The 15,708-nt window shown below is 43.9% G+C and overlaps 5 protein-coding genes across 7 annotated transcripts; 4 read left to right on the top strand and 1 right to left on the bottom strand.

Annotated features, from left to right (window-relative positions):
• Positions 1 to 110: 110 nt before the first annotated feature.
• LOC116196289 (pentatricopeptide repeat-containing protein At2g35030, mitochondrial-like) lies at positions 111 to 5,795 on the top strand. 2 transcript variants are annotated; one of them, XM_031525940.1, is made up of 4 exons: positions 111 to 689; positions 1,647 to 1,810; positions 1,911 to 4,781; positions 5,176 to 5,795. In XM_031525940.1, exons 3-4 carry the CDS (start codon positions 2,985 to 2,987, stop codon positions 5,287 to 5,289), a joined length of 1,911 nt encoding a protein of 636 aa, XP_031381800.1. In that variant the 5' UTR covers positions 111 to 689; positions 1,647 to 1,810; positions 1,911 to 2,984; the 3' UTR covers positions 5,290 to 5,795. The 2 variants fall into 2 exon arrangements, with proteins under 2 accessions (XP_031381800.1, XP_031381801.1); XM_031525941.1 differs by lacking the exon at positions 5,176 to 5,795 and having other exon boundaries at positions 114 to 689; positions 1,911 to 5,125.
• An 851-nt stretch (positions 5,796 to 6,646) lies between these two features.
• Positions 6,647 to 8,322, top strand: LOC116196290 (uncharacterized protein At3g28850-like). The gene has a single exon (XM_031525942.1). It carries the CDS (start codon positions 6,751 to 6,753, stop codon positions 7,951 to 7,953), a length of 1,203 nt encoding a protein of 400 aa, XP_031381802.1. The 5' UTR covers positions 6,647 to 6,750; the 3' UTR covers positions 7,954 to 8,322.
• A 482-nt stretch (positions 8,323 to 8,804) lies between these two features.
• Positions 8,805 to 10,885, top strand: LOC116196293 (DNA-directed RNA polymerase V subunit 5A-like). Its single transcript, XM_031525945.1, has 4 exons — positions 8,805 to 9,132; positions 9,359 to 9,535; positions 10,198 to 10,311; positions 10,596 to 10,885. The coding sequence occupies exons 1-4, from the start codon at positions 8,863 to 8,865 to the stop codon at positions 10,719 to 10,721; spliced, it is 687 nt and encodes a 228-aa protein (XP_031381805.1). The 5' UTR covers positions 8,805 to 8,862; the 3' UTR covers positions 10,722 to 10,885.
• Positions 10,886 to 11,419: 534 nt separating this feature from the next.
• Positions 11,420 to 13,328, top strand: LOC116196291 (AUGMIN subunit 1). Its single transcript, XM_031525943.1, has 6 exons — positions 11,420 to 11,779; positions 12,052 to 12,184; positions 12,268 to 12,402; positions 12,487 to 12,610; positions 12,778 to 12,915; positions 13,031 to 13,328. Exons 1-6 carry the CDS (start codon positions 11,518 to 11,520, stop codon positions 13,136 to 13,138), a joined length of 900 nt encoding a protein of 299 aa, XP_031381803.1. The 5' UTR covers positions 11,420 to 11,517; the 3' UTR covers positions 13,139 to 13,328.
• On the bottom strand, positions 13,281 to 15,701 carry LOC116196294 (mitochondrial fission 1 protein A-like). Of its 2 annotated transcripts, none has more exons than XM_031525947.1 (5): positions 15,394 to 15,701; positions 14,479 to 14,617; positions 13,950 to 14,071; positions 13,792 to 13,855; positions 13,281 to 13,696 (listed from the first exon to the last, which is right to left on the bottom strand). In XM_031525947.1, the coding sequence occupies exons 1-5, from the start codon at positions 15,484 to 15,486 to the stop codon at positions 13,611 to 13,613; spliced, it is 504 nt and encodes a 167-aa protein (XP_031381807.1). In that variant the 5' UTR covers positions 15,487 to 15,701; the 3' UTR covers positions 13,281 to 13,610. The 2 variants fall into 2 exon arrangements, with proteins under 2 accessions (XP_031381807.1, XP_031381808.1); XM_031525948.1 differs by having other exon boundaries at positions 13,807 to 13,855.
• Between the last annotated feature and the right edge of the window lie 7 nt (positions 15,702 to 15,708).

The following is a 15,708-nucleotide window of genomic DNA, read 5'->3' as shown; positions in this document are numbered from 1 at the left end:
GCAGATTTGATGAAGAATATGCCGCGGCATTCGATTAACTAAAGTAAAACGTGGATCATAGAACATATTCAAATTAATTAATAACTTTAAACTGACGTTGCATGTTTCAAGTCTCTATAAAGTCTTTTCAAATCACAATCCGGTGATAAAATCTTGCTTCGCATTCCAAAAGATGAAAGCAGTCGGGGCATGGACTGCACCACGATTTCGGCTATCTCCACTCACATAGTCGGGGTCGTAATATGAAGCGGGAATGCCAACGAACTAAAACTACAAGGTGGATTTTCCGATGTATACAACTTTAGGGTCAGAAATGATAATAGCATCAAACTTTGGGGTGCAAATTGAAATTTCTGGAAATAGTGACAACGCCTACACCGACTTTTGAGGGACGGCGGGGGCCGTATGTTTCTCTGTCTGTCTCAGTCGCACCTAACCCGTTGAGCCGCCCATAGTATCTATTGCCATCGGTGCCGGTAAGAGTTCTCTTCCACCTCGCTCTCCATCCTGGTCGGAGTCATGGCGGTTCAGTGGGGCAATACGCTTTGGACGGCGAAGATGGTCTGGTTGGCCGTAATAGGATGGGTCTCCTCGTGTCTGACCGTAGCCGATGACATCGCAGCCTCCCTCCGTTCCGGCGATATCGGGCCTTTCCATGTCGGCTGAGGGATCAGATTTGAACGAAAAAGGTACCGTTTTTCTGATTGAGAGATGATGTGTCTGTGAAGATTGGTGTTTGCCCAATCGGAGATGACTGTCCAGCTCATGTATCTGATGACAGACACAACCTCCATACTTTGTTGCTTGTGCTGGCTTTACTCATAGTTGTCTTCGTTCTCGTCCATCAGTTGGTCCAGATATTGCCCGGAACCGTTTATTCAGGTGTTTTGCTATTGGCGTGGGATCATAATGCTGTGAACTTGACTTGAGTTCTCATACTTTTGGAGCTAAATGTGTTGGAATTTTTCGCTGTTTTTGTTACTGCATTGCTTTTCGTATACCCTGTTGATGATGACCTCGCAGCAGCTAGGCGTTTATCCCCTCGTCTGAGATACTTTTGTTGCCTTTGTCTTTTCCAAGTGGGAGGATTCATGTAGTTAAGTTTAACTTGGGAAGTTCAAGTTATGCTCAGTTTGCCTTCTTATCGTCAAAACCGAGTTTGGGGTTGCTGTGGAAGCTGTTTCAAAGGGATTGATTATGCCTTTGTTTATGGAATCGAAATGCCTCGTAGGTAAAATTCAGGTAATGTGCTTGGAAGTTCTCTGTCTTGCTGAAGACTGAAGTGGTATGTTGATGAATGGATTGCAATTGAAAGTGAAATTGCTCCTGCTATTCCGCCACTCCTTTACTGGTTTTGGTGATAATTCAGAGCAAATAGCTCCTGGAAAAATTTGAGGCACCTTGTCCAACTGCGCCTGCTGCTTCTAGAAAGAAAAAAAAAATTCTTTTCTTGTACCATATACCTTGAAGCTACTAATAGATGTTCTTGTTTTTCCGTTTTGGTAAAAAATTGACTATATTGAAGCAGCAATTTTCATGGACTAATAGTTGATCTTTATTTGGAAGATGGAAGGAAAAAGAAAGACCAACAATCCAATCCCAGACTTGCGGGGAAGTAAACTAATCATTGATCAATGTCCTGGCAGGTCACGGCTTCTTGCAAAATGGCTCGTGTTGAAGCAAAGATGTGGAGAACCAGTTGCTACCAGTTCAACACAATCCTTCTGCAGCCATCTTCTGAGAAAATATGTTTCTTCTTGCAGCACAAACAATTCAAACAGAAGGAAGCTTGTCATAAACAAATGCCAAGGTTCACTTTATTTAGATGATTCATTGAGAGTGTTGAAAGACCTCAACGTGTGCCTGCCCGGCTGACATAGACTTAAGTCTTGACTGCTACTATGTTGTAGGCTGAAGTTCTTGGTGAACTGCTTGATGGCTTCAAGATATGCGGATGCGCATAACTTGCTGGTGCAAATTTGCTAGTTCTGCCTGAGAGGTGACAACTGCTCTCATTTCTGCTGCACCTCGATGGATGTAGAGTTACTTGAACTGTAGAAGGTTTCCACTTTGCTGGAACATCTTCCTGAGGCCGTGACTGGCATCGCTCTGCAAGTATTTGCCTTTTGTGAAAACACATTCAGAAGTTTGAGCTGTAATTTTTGTAGAATGAGCCTGAGCTCCATTTGCTGTCTTCAAGCTCGATGAATACTTTGGGTATTGTTGGGAAATCTCAGTCTACAAACTCGAGAACATTTTTTGATGTTTGTTCTGTTATTCATCGTTTCTTTCATGTGTTTCTTCTTTCAATAATAACACTGGAGCATCGATGCCATAGAGAGGCCATCTATCACAGTGGGCTAACTAAATGCACGACTTTCTCATGGCCTGTGAGTGACATGAATGCAAGGCGTAATAACAACCGAATGAGCAGCATACACTTTCCGGTTTTGTTAGTCACCCTGTGAAGCAACATACCAATATATCTCCCACAGATAAGATTTCATATGTTTGATACAATGAAGAATCTAAATCTGCCTCAACAATCGTATTGCTCGATGATTATGTATACCGTCACAATCTTTGTGAGAAATGTGGCATTTGTGTCGGCCTGCTCCGGCCGGGTTAATCGGGAAGCTTTGATTGGTTTGTAGGGTACTATTTGCTACCCCCCATGTATGTCACACTATTATATTGTTTAGGCATGCAACGGTGCCTCTGATAATGTGGAGGAAGTACGAATATTAACTGCTCTAAGCTGCGGAGGTCAACGGCTTCTCAAAATTCTGCCCGCTGTATGCCTCTCGTTCTCACTTCTTATGGCGGTTGGCGACATGAACGCCGACTTGGAAAAGGCGGGAACCTTGAAGCTAGATTCTTCACTGAACGGTCATTGCTATGCCCAGTTTTCAGCTTAGTAGTGAAGGTTCCTTCTAGCTCGTTGATTTCTCACTGCATCAGAAGAGAAGACCTCCAGGATTGAGATGTTAGCTCTGTTGAGATTGTCCCAGAATGTGAGGAGGGCGACCAAGACGGTTAACCCGGTACAGTTCACTCTCAGACGTATGTACCGATCTGCAAGCAAGAGGATTCTGATGGCTGATAGGGACTATAGTCTTGATTCGAACGTTGCTCGCTGCAACTCGCGGATAACAGAGTTGAGCAGAGAAGGGAGGATTCTGGAAGCACGTAAGGTGTTTGATGACATGCCTGAGAGAGACGTGGTCACCTGGACGACTGTTATATCGGGGTACATCAAGTGTGGGATGATCGCTGAGGCGAGAGAGCTATTTGACAGGGTAGAAGTTAGAAGGAATGTTGTGACTTGGACAGCTTTGCTAGGTGGGTACGTGAAGTTGGGTGAGATTAGTGAGGCGGAGAGGCTGTTCAAGAAGATGCCGCATAAAAATGTGATATCTTGGAACACAATGATCGATGGGTATGCTCAGAATGGGCAAATTGATTTAGCACTGGAGTTGTTTCAGAAAATGCCTGAGAAGAACGTGGTTTCATGGAATACGGTCCTTGCGGCCTTGGCCCAGTGTGGGAGGATTGATGAGGCAAGGAGGGTGTTTGATGAGATGCCCAGAAGGGATGTGATCTCTTGGACTGCAATGATCACAGGTTTGTCGCGAAATGGTATGGTTGATGAGGCTCGGAACCTCTTCTATGGGATGCCCGAGCGGAATACAGTGTCTTGGAATGCTATGATCACTGGGTACGCACAGAATGGGAGGGTGGATGAAGCTTTTGATTTATTTGAAAGGATGCCCGAGAGAGATCTGCCCTCATGGAATACAATGATTACTGGATTCATTCAGAACCATGATATGGAGAGAGCACAGAAACTGTTTGATGAGATGCCGCGGAGAAATGTCGTGTCTTGGACTACCATGATCTCGGGATACGTACAGGATGGGCAGCATGAGGAAGCCCTAAAGGTATTTGCAAAGATGCTAAGGGAAGATGGGGTGAAGCCCAATCAGTCAACCTTTGTTAGTGTTTTGGGCGCTTGCAGTGACTCGGCCGGTCTCTGTGAAGGACAGCAAATTCATCAGGTTATTAGTAAAACAACCTATCAGGACACTGCATTTGTGGTATCAGCCCTCATAAACATGTACTCAAAATGTGGAGAGTTGGGAACCGCGAGAAAGATGTTCGATGATGGGTCGTCGAGCCAAAGGGATTTGGTGTCTTGGAATGGTATAATTGCAGCTTATGCCCACCACGGGTGTGGGAAAGAAGCGATAAGATTGTTCAACGAAATGGTCAAGCTAGGACTTAAGCCTAATGACGTCACATATGTTGGGTTACTCTCTGCTTGTAGTCATGCGGGTTTAGTGGAGGAGGGGTTGAAGTACTTTGATGAGCTGATGAGGGATGGGTCGATACAAATCAGGGAAGACCACTATGCGTGTTTGGTTGATCTCTGTGGACGGGCAGGCCGGCTCCAGGAAGCTTTTGATTTGATCAAACGGCTGCAGACTAAGGCATCAGGGGCTGTTTGGGGTGCCCTCCTTGCAGGCTGCAACCTTCATGGGAATTCAGAAATCGGGAAATTGGCTGCAGAGAGGCTCTTAGAGGTGGAGCCCGAGAACCCTGGGACCTACCTGCTGCTATCAAATATTTACGCTTTAACTGGGAAGTGGAGGGAGGCCGCGGTAGTGAGGTCGAGAATGAAGGATGATGGGCTGAAGAAGCAGCCGGGGTGCAGCTGGATTGAAATCGGGAATCAGTTTCACGTGTTCATAGTTGGGGACAAGTCCCATTGTCAAAATGAGGTAATTTATTCTTTACTGCACGATCTTCACGCCAAAATGAAGAGGCGAAAAATCAATGCACCAGATCAGAATATCATGGATGGAGATTTTCTTCTGTCATAAATATAAACCTCTCAATCTTTCAATCACTTTTGATCAGCTATGCATTCCAATCGCCTTTTAAAGTTTGATATTGAATGTCCCCGGTGTCGGGCCCATGCCTTTTTGTGTTCTTTACTGAAGGATATTATGCATACACAAACACAGCTAAAATCACAAGTTGTGCCCTGCTGTAAATCAATGAGTTTGTGATGTTGGTCTTTTGCAATGATAGAAGAAGAGGGCAGCTAATTTGATTCTGTAAAGGGGCATTTCATTGACAAATTCAGAGCTCTATCTGTACTTGGATTTGCAGACAGGTTGCATGTGGGTGAGGATGAGGGGAAAGAGCATCAACTTTCCCCTTTCAAGAGGGTGCAATCGTTGCATTGGTGGTCCTCTCACTTGTCCTCTTCACCTGTCCATTTGATGCATCCATCTTTGATAAAATCTTCACATTACTTTTTTTTTTTTCATCTTGTTCCTCTCATTTGATCCTGATAAAAGATTCAGTAATAGTTAGAAAAGAGCCACTAAACCTTTGCAAGTCCCTAAAGGCGTACATTTTAAATTCATAATGTTCGGTGGATATACTGATCACCATGTCAAACGGGCTGATGCTCACGCATTTTGCGGGATGAAGGTATGATCGAGACTCAATTCTTCATGGTAATTTACTCGTAAATTTGTGTGTGTTTTTTTTCCTCCAGCTGAAATGGCCTATTTCAATTGCAAGTAAGCATAGGGGGATTTTATTATTATTATTATTAAGATTTGCATTTATAACCAATACCTACTCTTTATTCCTGTCATTACTGAACTTGGGGCCCCTTTGATTTATTTTCCTGTGCCTGAGAAACCACAGAAAAAAGAAGAGCCAAAATAAAAAAAGAGTGTAGCGCGATGGCGCACGCTCTAGAGGTTACATGTTCGATATCTAATAGGAATATATGTACCTATTTATTAATTATTTAGAATTTTCCTTTTAAGGCATCTCTTGTAGTCAAAAAAAAAAAAAGAAGAAGCCAAATAGGGGGAAAATAAAAAAGGAAACTTTGTTATTAATGACAGACCAAGAGGATCTTTATCTTGGGCCAATGGTAGATTGCACTTGTCAGCTAACCGAGAGAGGGAGAAATCAGAATTGCAATAAGTGTTCATCAATAAGCTCCCATGTGCTTCAATCAGCGGTGAGCTTTGAGATTAATTTGATCCTGCAATAACGTCTTGCTAGATAACTTGGACTACTACTTATTCAGCAAAAAAAGAAAAGAAAAGAAAACTTAGAATACTACTTGACTTGCAGGTGAATCACAGTAGAAGATTTCTTGCCATCACATGACATTTACTTGCAATCCATCTGATGAGCTTGAAATGGAACAAACTTGCAGCTAGTGTGCTCTTCTCAATTTTACAGAAATTAGGGTGAGTATTTCTGGAAATTGTATCCTTTATCAATTGGGATTCATAAGGTGAAAGATCTTCGAATTTAGCACATTTCCCTATTGAAAGCAAAAGAAATTATCATTCTAGTGGGAAGCAATGAAGATTTGAAGTAATTGTACCTTAAACATCCCCCGATATAGCCAGTGAGTCCTGCAACTGCAACCAACTCTAATCAATTCAAAAGTCATAAAATCTCTCTCTCTCTCTCTCTCTCTGGCATTGATTTCTTCATCTTCTTCCTCGTCCCCCTCCCCCTTCCCCACCTGCACCCAGCAAGACAATCTTGAAAGCTCCACCAGACCAAACCCTTCCCTCCCCCTCCCTCTTTCTTACTGTGCATTCAGAAATAAAGCAGAGAGAGAAATCTGCCTTGTTTAGAGAGGGGGGGAGAGAGAGAGAGAGAGCTTGCTACAGTTTCATCTCCACATTTCTGAGGAATCCATTCATGGGCTGCTCTGCTTCGAGGCCAGAAACCCTTCTCAGCAGAAACCAAGAAGACCCATCTCTGTCTTCCTCCTTCGACTCTACCCTCTCCCCATTCAACTCACCAAAACCGCCCAGGGCTTTCTCCCTCCCGACGCCTCTCGTCCACCACCCGCCTCTCCGGGAGGGCGACACCCACCACCTCGTCTCCCTCACCTCCACCACCTATGGCTCCCTCCACCTCATTGACCCTAAGATCCCTAACGTGAACGGCCAGGACTGCCCTGATCAGCTCCAGAAGGCAGTCCCCACCGGCAAGACTCAGTCTTTAGCGGATTCCGAGGACTCGGCATCGCCGGATTCTGTCATCAATACTTGGGAGCTCATGGACGGCCTCGATGATGCCGACATCGACTCTTGTCCTAAGTCCAACAGTTCCTCCAATTTCGACCGCCCCCTTGAGGTCGGGGCCAAGCCTAGCTCCTGCAGGTTCATCACTTTTGATGGGCCTGTGAGGAAACTGCGTGATTCGTCTGAACCAGTGGAGAAGCACCCGTCTTCCCAGACGAAGCCCCTGTGGAAGCATTTATCCGAGGAAGCTCTGCTAGCTAAAATGGACCCTAATGTGGTCTACAGTTATAGGCGGGCATTGTCGTCTAGGCAGTTGGGGTGGAATCAAAACGGAAGCTCTAAGCCCCTGGAGGAATCGCAGTCCCTCCCCCCGAGAACCTCGCCGCGTGTTGATCATTTTCGATCTCAGTTGGTGGTTGCAGGAGATGATCGGTTATTACTGTATTTCACCACCTTGAGAGGGATTAGGAAGACATATGAGGACTGTTGTTCGGTCAGGATGATACTTAGGAGCTTCAGAGTGCCTGTTGATGAGAGGGACATTTCAATGGATTCTTCCTACAGGAAGGAGCTGGAAGCTGCACTCGGTGGGAAGGCATTGACTCTACCTCAGGTTTTCATCAGAGGAAAGCACATCGGAGGGGCCGAGGAGATAAAGCAGCTGAACGAGGCAGGAGAACTCGCAAAGCTCTTAGAGGGACTCCCCGTTCGGGATCCCGGGTTTGTCTGCGAGACCTGTGGGGAAGCGAGGTTTATACCGTGTCCGAGCTGCGATGGGAGTAGGAAGGTGTTCGACGAGGACGAGGATCAGCTAAGGAGGTGCTTGGATTGCAACGAGAATGGGTTGATCCGATGCCCTGGTTGCTGCACCTGAACACAGACACTGATAATGTCACATGTAAATTTTCGGCATTCATAGCTAGAGGTTCCATTTCTGGTCTGAGTAGTTGTTGCAGGGCAAATTTTGGGGGTGTCTGCTGTCGGAGAAAGATTAAAAAGACGTCATCGTAGTTGATCGACTCTCCGAACAAGGCTAAGGGAAGCAGTGCCCTTTTTTCTTTTCTTTTTTTTTTTCCTTGGGTAACGGAACCTTGTCGTGCATTCATCTTCTGAATCATGAAATGTCCTAAAGAAAAGGATTGTTTTGTTTTTTGTCTGCCCACTTGACTGTCCTGCTGTAACCTAAATGGTCTCCAGCCATTGATGCTGAACTTGAAGCTATAAAGATGTTGACAGTGAGTAATGCTGTATCCTTCCCCTGCTGAAGAAGAATCATCCTTCCTACATTTCACTGTGTCAAACCACAGTACATGTTTCCACTTTGTAGTCAAAAGCTTTGACACATTTTAGACAAAATGGGCTTTTCCGATCTTCATGGACACACTCTAAAGGGAACATGAATAACTGACCTTCCTTGCTCCTGCCCTTCGGGTTGGTTCGCATGAATGCGGTATTTATTGACACGAAACTTAGCACCACGATACCCGGTGGAAACATGTGCATCGTAATAAATTCCCGTGTAATAAAATTCATCATCTTCAGAGCGGTCGACTAGTGTCTCGTGTTAATTTTTGACATCGAGAACACGTTTCTGTATCCTATCTGGTTTGCCACCTTCAAAGCTAAATGGGCCGCCATTTCTGCTGCATTGGGCCCTAGCAAAAGCCCAAAGGTCGGCCCATTTGACCTCCGTCCGCCATTTTCTCTGCTTCGACTTCCGGGGGGGGACTGACTCTGAGGAAGCTTGAGGGAGAAAGCGAGAGAGAGAGAGAGAGAGAGAGAGATGGAGGGGGAGGATGTGATGGAGACGGCGGCGAACGGCCACCCGCTCGGTCAGTGCTTGAGCACCTACATAGACCAGGGCAGCATCGAGAGCCACCGCTACTACCTTGCCCGCCGAACCCTACTCGAGATGCTCCATGATCGTGGCTACGTCGTCCCGCAGTCCGACCTCAACCAGTCCCTCGAGGAGTTCCGGGCCGCCTGCACCCAAAACCCTGACGTCGAGCGCCTTCGCATCTGCTCCGCCCACCGCTCCGACCATTCCAAGCGCGTAAGCAGCTGCTCACTCTTCGTGCACGAACTTCACTTTTACCACGTGGAAGGTCAGACCTTTCTACGAATCTCTTCTCTTGGGTCTGCCCCCTTGAGTTTGCTCCTGTTTTGTAATTGAGCTCAATGTTAGTGAGCTGTTGTGTCTGCTATACGGTCGAGCTGTTTGCATCGGATTCTGCAACCATGAATACTTTCTTCTCACTCGATTCTCGCAATCATGTCAGATTATGGCCATCTTCTGCGGGCCGAGCATCGTGAAGGTGAATGTAATGAGGCACATTGGGAGTCAGATTGCTAACAAGGACAGTTTGAGTGGCCTGATTCTAGTCCTGCAAAGTGAGATCACCAATCCAGCCATGAAGCATGTGGAAAATTGGGCCTTTAAGGTTGAGATATTTCAGGTACTCTTTTTTGGGGACAATCCGTGTAATTGCTATCTATGCTGGATTACCATTTAATTTGGACTCTAGTTTGTGGTTTATTGCATGTGATGCTATTTTTCAAATCCACCTTTCCATAGACAATGGAAGTGATATATTTGCATTTTTCGGGGCCAAGTTTCCTTTGGGTGCTCAATGCTAAATGTTGCTGCATTTGGCCAGTAGATGGCAAATTTGTCCTTTTTGGGTATGTGCTTGAGCAAGGTTTAGTAATGAAGGATTTTGTCTGGCAAAGATATATGACTTAACATACTCAATCACCTGCGTTTACTAGTATAGGTTGATGAGGTATAATCAAGTTTCTGATACAGTTGCTTTCCGTCAAGGTATGCATAAACCATTTTGAAATTGAAAAAAAAAAAAAGTTGGGTTGGAAACACTGATTATTGTTTGAATCAAGCTTTATGTCTTACATCAAAAGTGGTTGGTAAACTGGTTTCCTTAACATCACGACATGTTTTTCTTTGGAGTTGAATTGATTTAAGTTCGTTCATCATATGGATCTTATAAAAATGCCACATTTCCATGATCTTCATTGATGCGGTCTATGGAGATTATACTTGAAATTGATAACTTTCGATTATAATGTACATCTGTCTAATCACTGCTTGATGTGCTCTCAGATTACTGACTTGCTTGTTAATATAACAAAGCACGTCCTCAAGCCAAAGCACAGGGTTCTTACTGAGGATGAAAAGCAGAAACTCTTGAAGAAGTATAGCATACATGAGAAGCAGGTCAGTTTGTTGTCTTAGGAAGTTCCAAATTTCATCATAACCATATGTTTCCATTTAGTGATGATGTTTCTTATGCAAGTACTGTTTTCGTAATATGCAAAATGGTCAGGGTTCATTTTGTATACTACTTGAAGGATTGTATCAAGTGCTCTTTGATCTGATTTTTTTTTATAGGATTAAAAACAGGGAATTTGGTAGATCGTTGGGTTCTGAATTTCGCATTTCGCTTTCTAAAAGAATTCAGCAGATTTTTCACTTAATTTTCTTTGTTGCCTATTGTCCAGCTTCCTCGAATGCTGCTGAAAGATGCAATTGCGCGGTACTATGGGCTGGAGAAGGGGCAGGTGGTGAAAATTACACATAGCGGCGAAATCACCGGCTCCCATGTCACATATCGCTGCGTGTGGTGATTGCTAAAAAAAAAAATGTGATCTATTCACTTGTTCCTGGACAGTGCTGAGAATCCTCTATAATGTAAATCGATTATCGGAACGCCTGTAGTATCCTTGTACTCCCTTTTAAACTGAAGTGCTTGCCGACTTAACTGATCTCTTCTTTGTTTTAGTTCTGCCGATGTAGTCTCTCCTTTATAGTCTGTCGCAGCTTACTCATCAGAAAGTCGCATCTCTCTTTCTCAGTATGTCATCAAAGAACCGGTGCCTTGTGCCGACAATTTCATTGCATGATATCAGTCGGTCATGAAACTCGCCTAGTGGCAACTCTCCCGATCCAATTGTAGTAAGTTAACATAGCTCGTAAAAAAGTATGGCTTGCTGTTTTTCCAACTTCTTGTTGGTCATTAAACGATCGAAACATAGCCCGTAAACAAGAACACACTCTTTTCCTGACTTCTTGTTAGTTGTCGATATTATTATTAATCAGAGACGGGAATCCGATGAAAGCTGGAAGGTAGGGGAAGTCGTAAGGGGAAATACCATAGAGGGGCTATTCTAAACTAGCCTAAAACCGGACGTGCTGCGGTGCAGTGTACAGGGTGCTAGTTGCAAAGTCAAACTTTAGGGACCATATTGTAATTAACTTAAAATTCAGGGTGCGACTGCAACAACTTCATCCCCCCCCCCCCTGTTTTCTCTCTCTCTTCCCCTCCAACTTTTCTTCAAAATTCAGTCTTCGTGCTGTTGAGATATCTCTCTGTCGCTCGAAGAAGTGCCGGCGATTCATCGGAACTGGTCGGAATCGGTTACAATGAGCGACATTATAGCCCCGTTGGTGGATGCTCCGTCAATCGAATCGAAGAGCGGATCCGATGCGGCCAGAATCGCCGAGGTGAAGGCGTGGCTCGCCTCTCAGTTCGAAGCAGCGGGCAAAGAAGTGCCTGAATTCGAGTACAATTCCCGAAGCATCGCTCATCTCTACAATCTGGCGACGATTTCCCAAGCCAAGACTCAAGCTGCCAACATCGTCGCCGCCGATTTCCGCCAGAAGGCCGCCGAGTATCGGTCACAAGGTCAGGAACTCCTGATATTCTGTTTATACGATGTAAGCAGAAACTTATGGCCCAGTCAGAAAGTCTAGGTGATCCATAGGTTGGATTGGCATATTAGAATAGTGGAAACTGCGATGCTTTAGATCGGAGTCGGTGCCATGATGCCATTCATTGATCATAATGGCTTCAGTATTATGCAAATGTATAGCTGTTCCATGGAATAATTTGGTGTAGAATTAATGCCGTCGGCTCCTTATTCTAGTTTCTGCTCACTGAAGTTATGGATGGTACAGCTGCTAGGATGAGGGAGATATTGGAGGCTTCCGGGTTAGCGCAAGAGAGTTTGCCATCAAACATTGTGGCGTCAGCTCAGGCGCTTGCCAATGTGGCAAATCTGCTGAATATAAGGGATACAGAACTTAGTAGGTGAGGAGCCATCCTTTCATCCATATCATGGCTCTGTGCTGTTGTTACATCGGTTTTCTGAGTTGTGATTGGTGGAAGCACAGTTTTCTCATAGCGATGGGGGACATCTCCTTGAGGAAGACTAGCGTAGAGGAGAAGAGGGCTAAGGTGGAGAAAGATTCCAAGATTCTTCTCGATTACATCCGTAAGGCAATAACGAGGCTATCCGACTTGAAGAGGTACCAAATTCTTGATTAGAAGTAAAACTGCCAAGTTCTCTTTGAACTTTTCTGCGGTGATGATTGATCCCCTGACCTTTGCAGGACACATGCACAGCTCGAAGATCATGTAGCGCCTTGTGAGGTTCAAATGGACAAATGGAAAACAAACTTGGCAGTGATGGCCTCAAAAGAACGTCAATACAATCAGCAATATGCCAACTACAAGGTATCATTACTCTTTCAATTCAATATTGAACAGCGTATAACGTGGGAACTTCTGTTCTCGCGGCGTTGCTGGTTATTTGTAAGCTTTGCAGATGACATTATGGGCTAAGACTTTCTCTTATATTATCATTAAAGAGGACTTGCGCTTTTTGGTAAAACAATTGGCAGGCTGCACTGAATCGAGTTGGCTACACCCCAGAGGTAAGCCATGGTGTGTTGGTAGAAATGGCAGAGCACCGCAAGGAGTTGGAGAAGAAAACGGAGCCCATCCTCGACACCCTGAGGAGTTACCAAGATTTGCCTCCGGTAATTACTTTATTTATCAGATTTGAGTCACGGCGATGTTAATTTGATAAATCACAGTAATTCGTATGTTGTTCCATGGTGATGCAATTATCATGATTGTGTTCTGCTTCTGCAGGACAAAGCTTTGGCTGCTTTGGCTATCGAGGACAAGAAAAGGCAGTACGCTGCTGCTGAGAAGTATTTTGAAGACGTGCTGCATTCGGCCCTTTCTTCAACTGATTAATCACAATGCCATGCTATGTTAGGCTTCTCATCATCGACAGTTAAAAATTTGATGTCAAACTCTTTGTGTTGTGTGAAATGTTGCAGCATAATGTTTTGTATTTTTAGTGGAAGAATGTAAATGATTAAAAGCAAAGAATGAATTGTGTCAAACAAGTACTTTATTACTTATAATGAGCATTATTGCAAAATGGGACGAGGCCATGGAAGTACATTCAAGCTACAAGCTAAATCTTCAAATGTTGATAGATATCATACATGCAATCATCATCTCATTTTCGATGGCCACTTAGTAATAGGTACATACTATTAGGTTATCCGACACCCCACAATGTGATTCGAGCTAAGAAAGATGGATTCTAATGGCTTTCCAGAATTCTTGTGACAATCAAAATCACCAACAGCGAGATTGAAGTATATTATGCATCCAGTCATACAGGTACTATGATGTCGAGTTCTTGTTAAAGTCTGCATCACTTCTTGCGAGCTAAAGCTGCAGCAATACCGCCAGCCACAAGTCCTACTGCGGTAGCAGCAATCCCGATTCCAATGACACCATCTGCATTGTCAAACAAACACGTTTCTGAATGCTTCCATTCATGATAGTTTGATGTTACTTAAAGGAAGAGTTACGCTTAGAGATTCAACTCTAACCTTTGGTAACTTTACCTTCAACTGCCTTCTTGAGGGTCAAAGCCTGCCTCCAATCAGGGGCAATCTACAAAATCCAAAGTTCGGCATGTGAAAATAATATTACAAAGCTATTATTTGGACATCTTACAAGCTCAAGAAGCCGAAAAGTTTCAGTAAACCTCCAAACATCGCTGCACAAGCTGCCAGCTTTTGGAATATTCACCACTTCTGTAATAACCAACGGCCAGAAGATAAAGCTTCTCTCTCTGTTGTAAAGTGGTGCTTGAATTTGTTAATGAAGCTGCAGGCGAGCATAATTTGGATCAATTAAAAAGGAGAATGCACAGGTTGAAAGATGAAATCATCAGCATGAAATATCATCTTTTCACAGGGGCAAACATCGTGCTTTCCATGAATTAGGACTCTTGACAAGCTGGAGCTCGTCTTCACAAAATGTATAGAAGCACATGAGAGTTGAATGAAGTTGTATATAACATTCACAAAACAGCCAGGTCTAGAAGCACTTAATATTCACTTTTGATTCTCTTTCATGGAAGAAAACTTAAGTCTGAAAGCAGAACATGAGATGCAGGTTATTTTTCTCATTAGAAGGGCACGATGCATTCTGAAACCTCAACCATAATTAGCTGCATTGCAAGGACTAACATTCATGGCGTATGCTCTATGGGAACTGAAGCATAAATCTACCTTCAAGCATAGCAATTCCACGTTGCACATCTTCTTCTCTTCTAGAATGAACAAGAGCCCATGATAACCTCATGATACTCTCGCTTTTGAGTTCATCTGAACCACCATTTGCAGCTTCAGCCACATCTCTCTCACAGCCCTATCAAGATAGGCCATGTTATTGCAATTACAGAAAATGATGACGAGGGCAAAAGCATATAACGCACACTTTGACTATCTTCTTTACTACAGGTAGAAAACCATAGAAGGAGACAGAGCAAATTACGATATCTGACTCATAAGGAAACGTATGTAAATTGACTGCCAGGAAAAAGTCCTGATGGAAATGGTAATGGTATATATACCAATGTGTCAGAAGTTGACAACATTAGTGACCGGCCGGAGAAGAAAAAGAAATTCTACAACATTATTATCAACTAGGCTTCACAGATCTGAGACCTTTTCTCTTCATCCTCCGCTGAACAATGAAGCGTCTATCATCTTACATAGCGCTCCACAAAATTATCCCAATGGCAGCTGAAGAATTTTGTTGATCTAATTGTAAAATTACCGAACCAGTTCGAGAATGAATCCCGTATTGCGACAACTTAAAGAACACCTCCCATCCCATAAAATCAGTTTAAATCTCAAAGAAGAAAATATCGGATTTGCTAATCGAATCTATCGAGAAAACGCAGCAATCAACCTTCAGCATACACAAATAAACATTATGCAGTCGGATCATTACATTATCCAATTGTCCAAAATTATACGGCACAAATTTACGATTTCATGAAAATAAAGAAAACCGAAAGACGCGTACGCCATAGCGTCTGGTCGCTATTCCTGAATTCTAACTACGTACAGATTTACCAGCCAAAACTCATTTAGCAGCCAGTTCTGACGGACGAGCTAAATTCCGTATGAAACACTTACGAGGATAATGTCGGGGTCGCACCAAGGGATTCGATCGTCGCCCTTGAAGAAGCTGCCAACGGAGTTGAAGAACTGGCCGATCTTAGCAGCCATTAATAAGTGTCTGAGGTTAATCTGAACGCTCGAAGCGCAGAGAGAAGGCGGTGTGGATCTCCGTCTGATGTTCAAACGAAGAAGGATGACAAGTTTACCTATGGCGAGCTTTACAGCTTCAGCTATGGCAAGCTTCTATGAAATTGGGAGGTGAAGCGAAGCAATGAAGAGGAAGAAGACGCTGACAGGAACTGCAAATTAATCACTAAGCAATGGAAAATA

This window comes from Punica granatum, chromosome 2 (genome assembly GCF_007655135.1).
Source record: "Punica granatum isolate Tunisia-2019 chromosome 2, ASM765513v2, whole genome shotgun sequence".
NCBI lineage: Eukaryota > Viridiplantae > Streptophyta > Magnoliopsida > Myrtales > Lythraceae > Punica > Punica granatum.
This window is presented reverse-complemented; position numbering and strand designations above follow the sequence as displayed.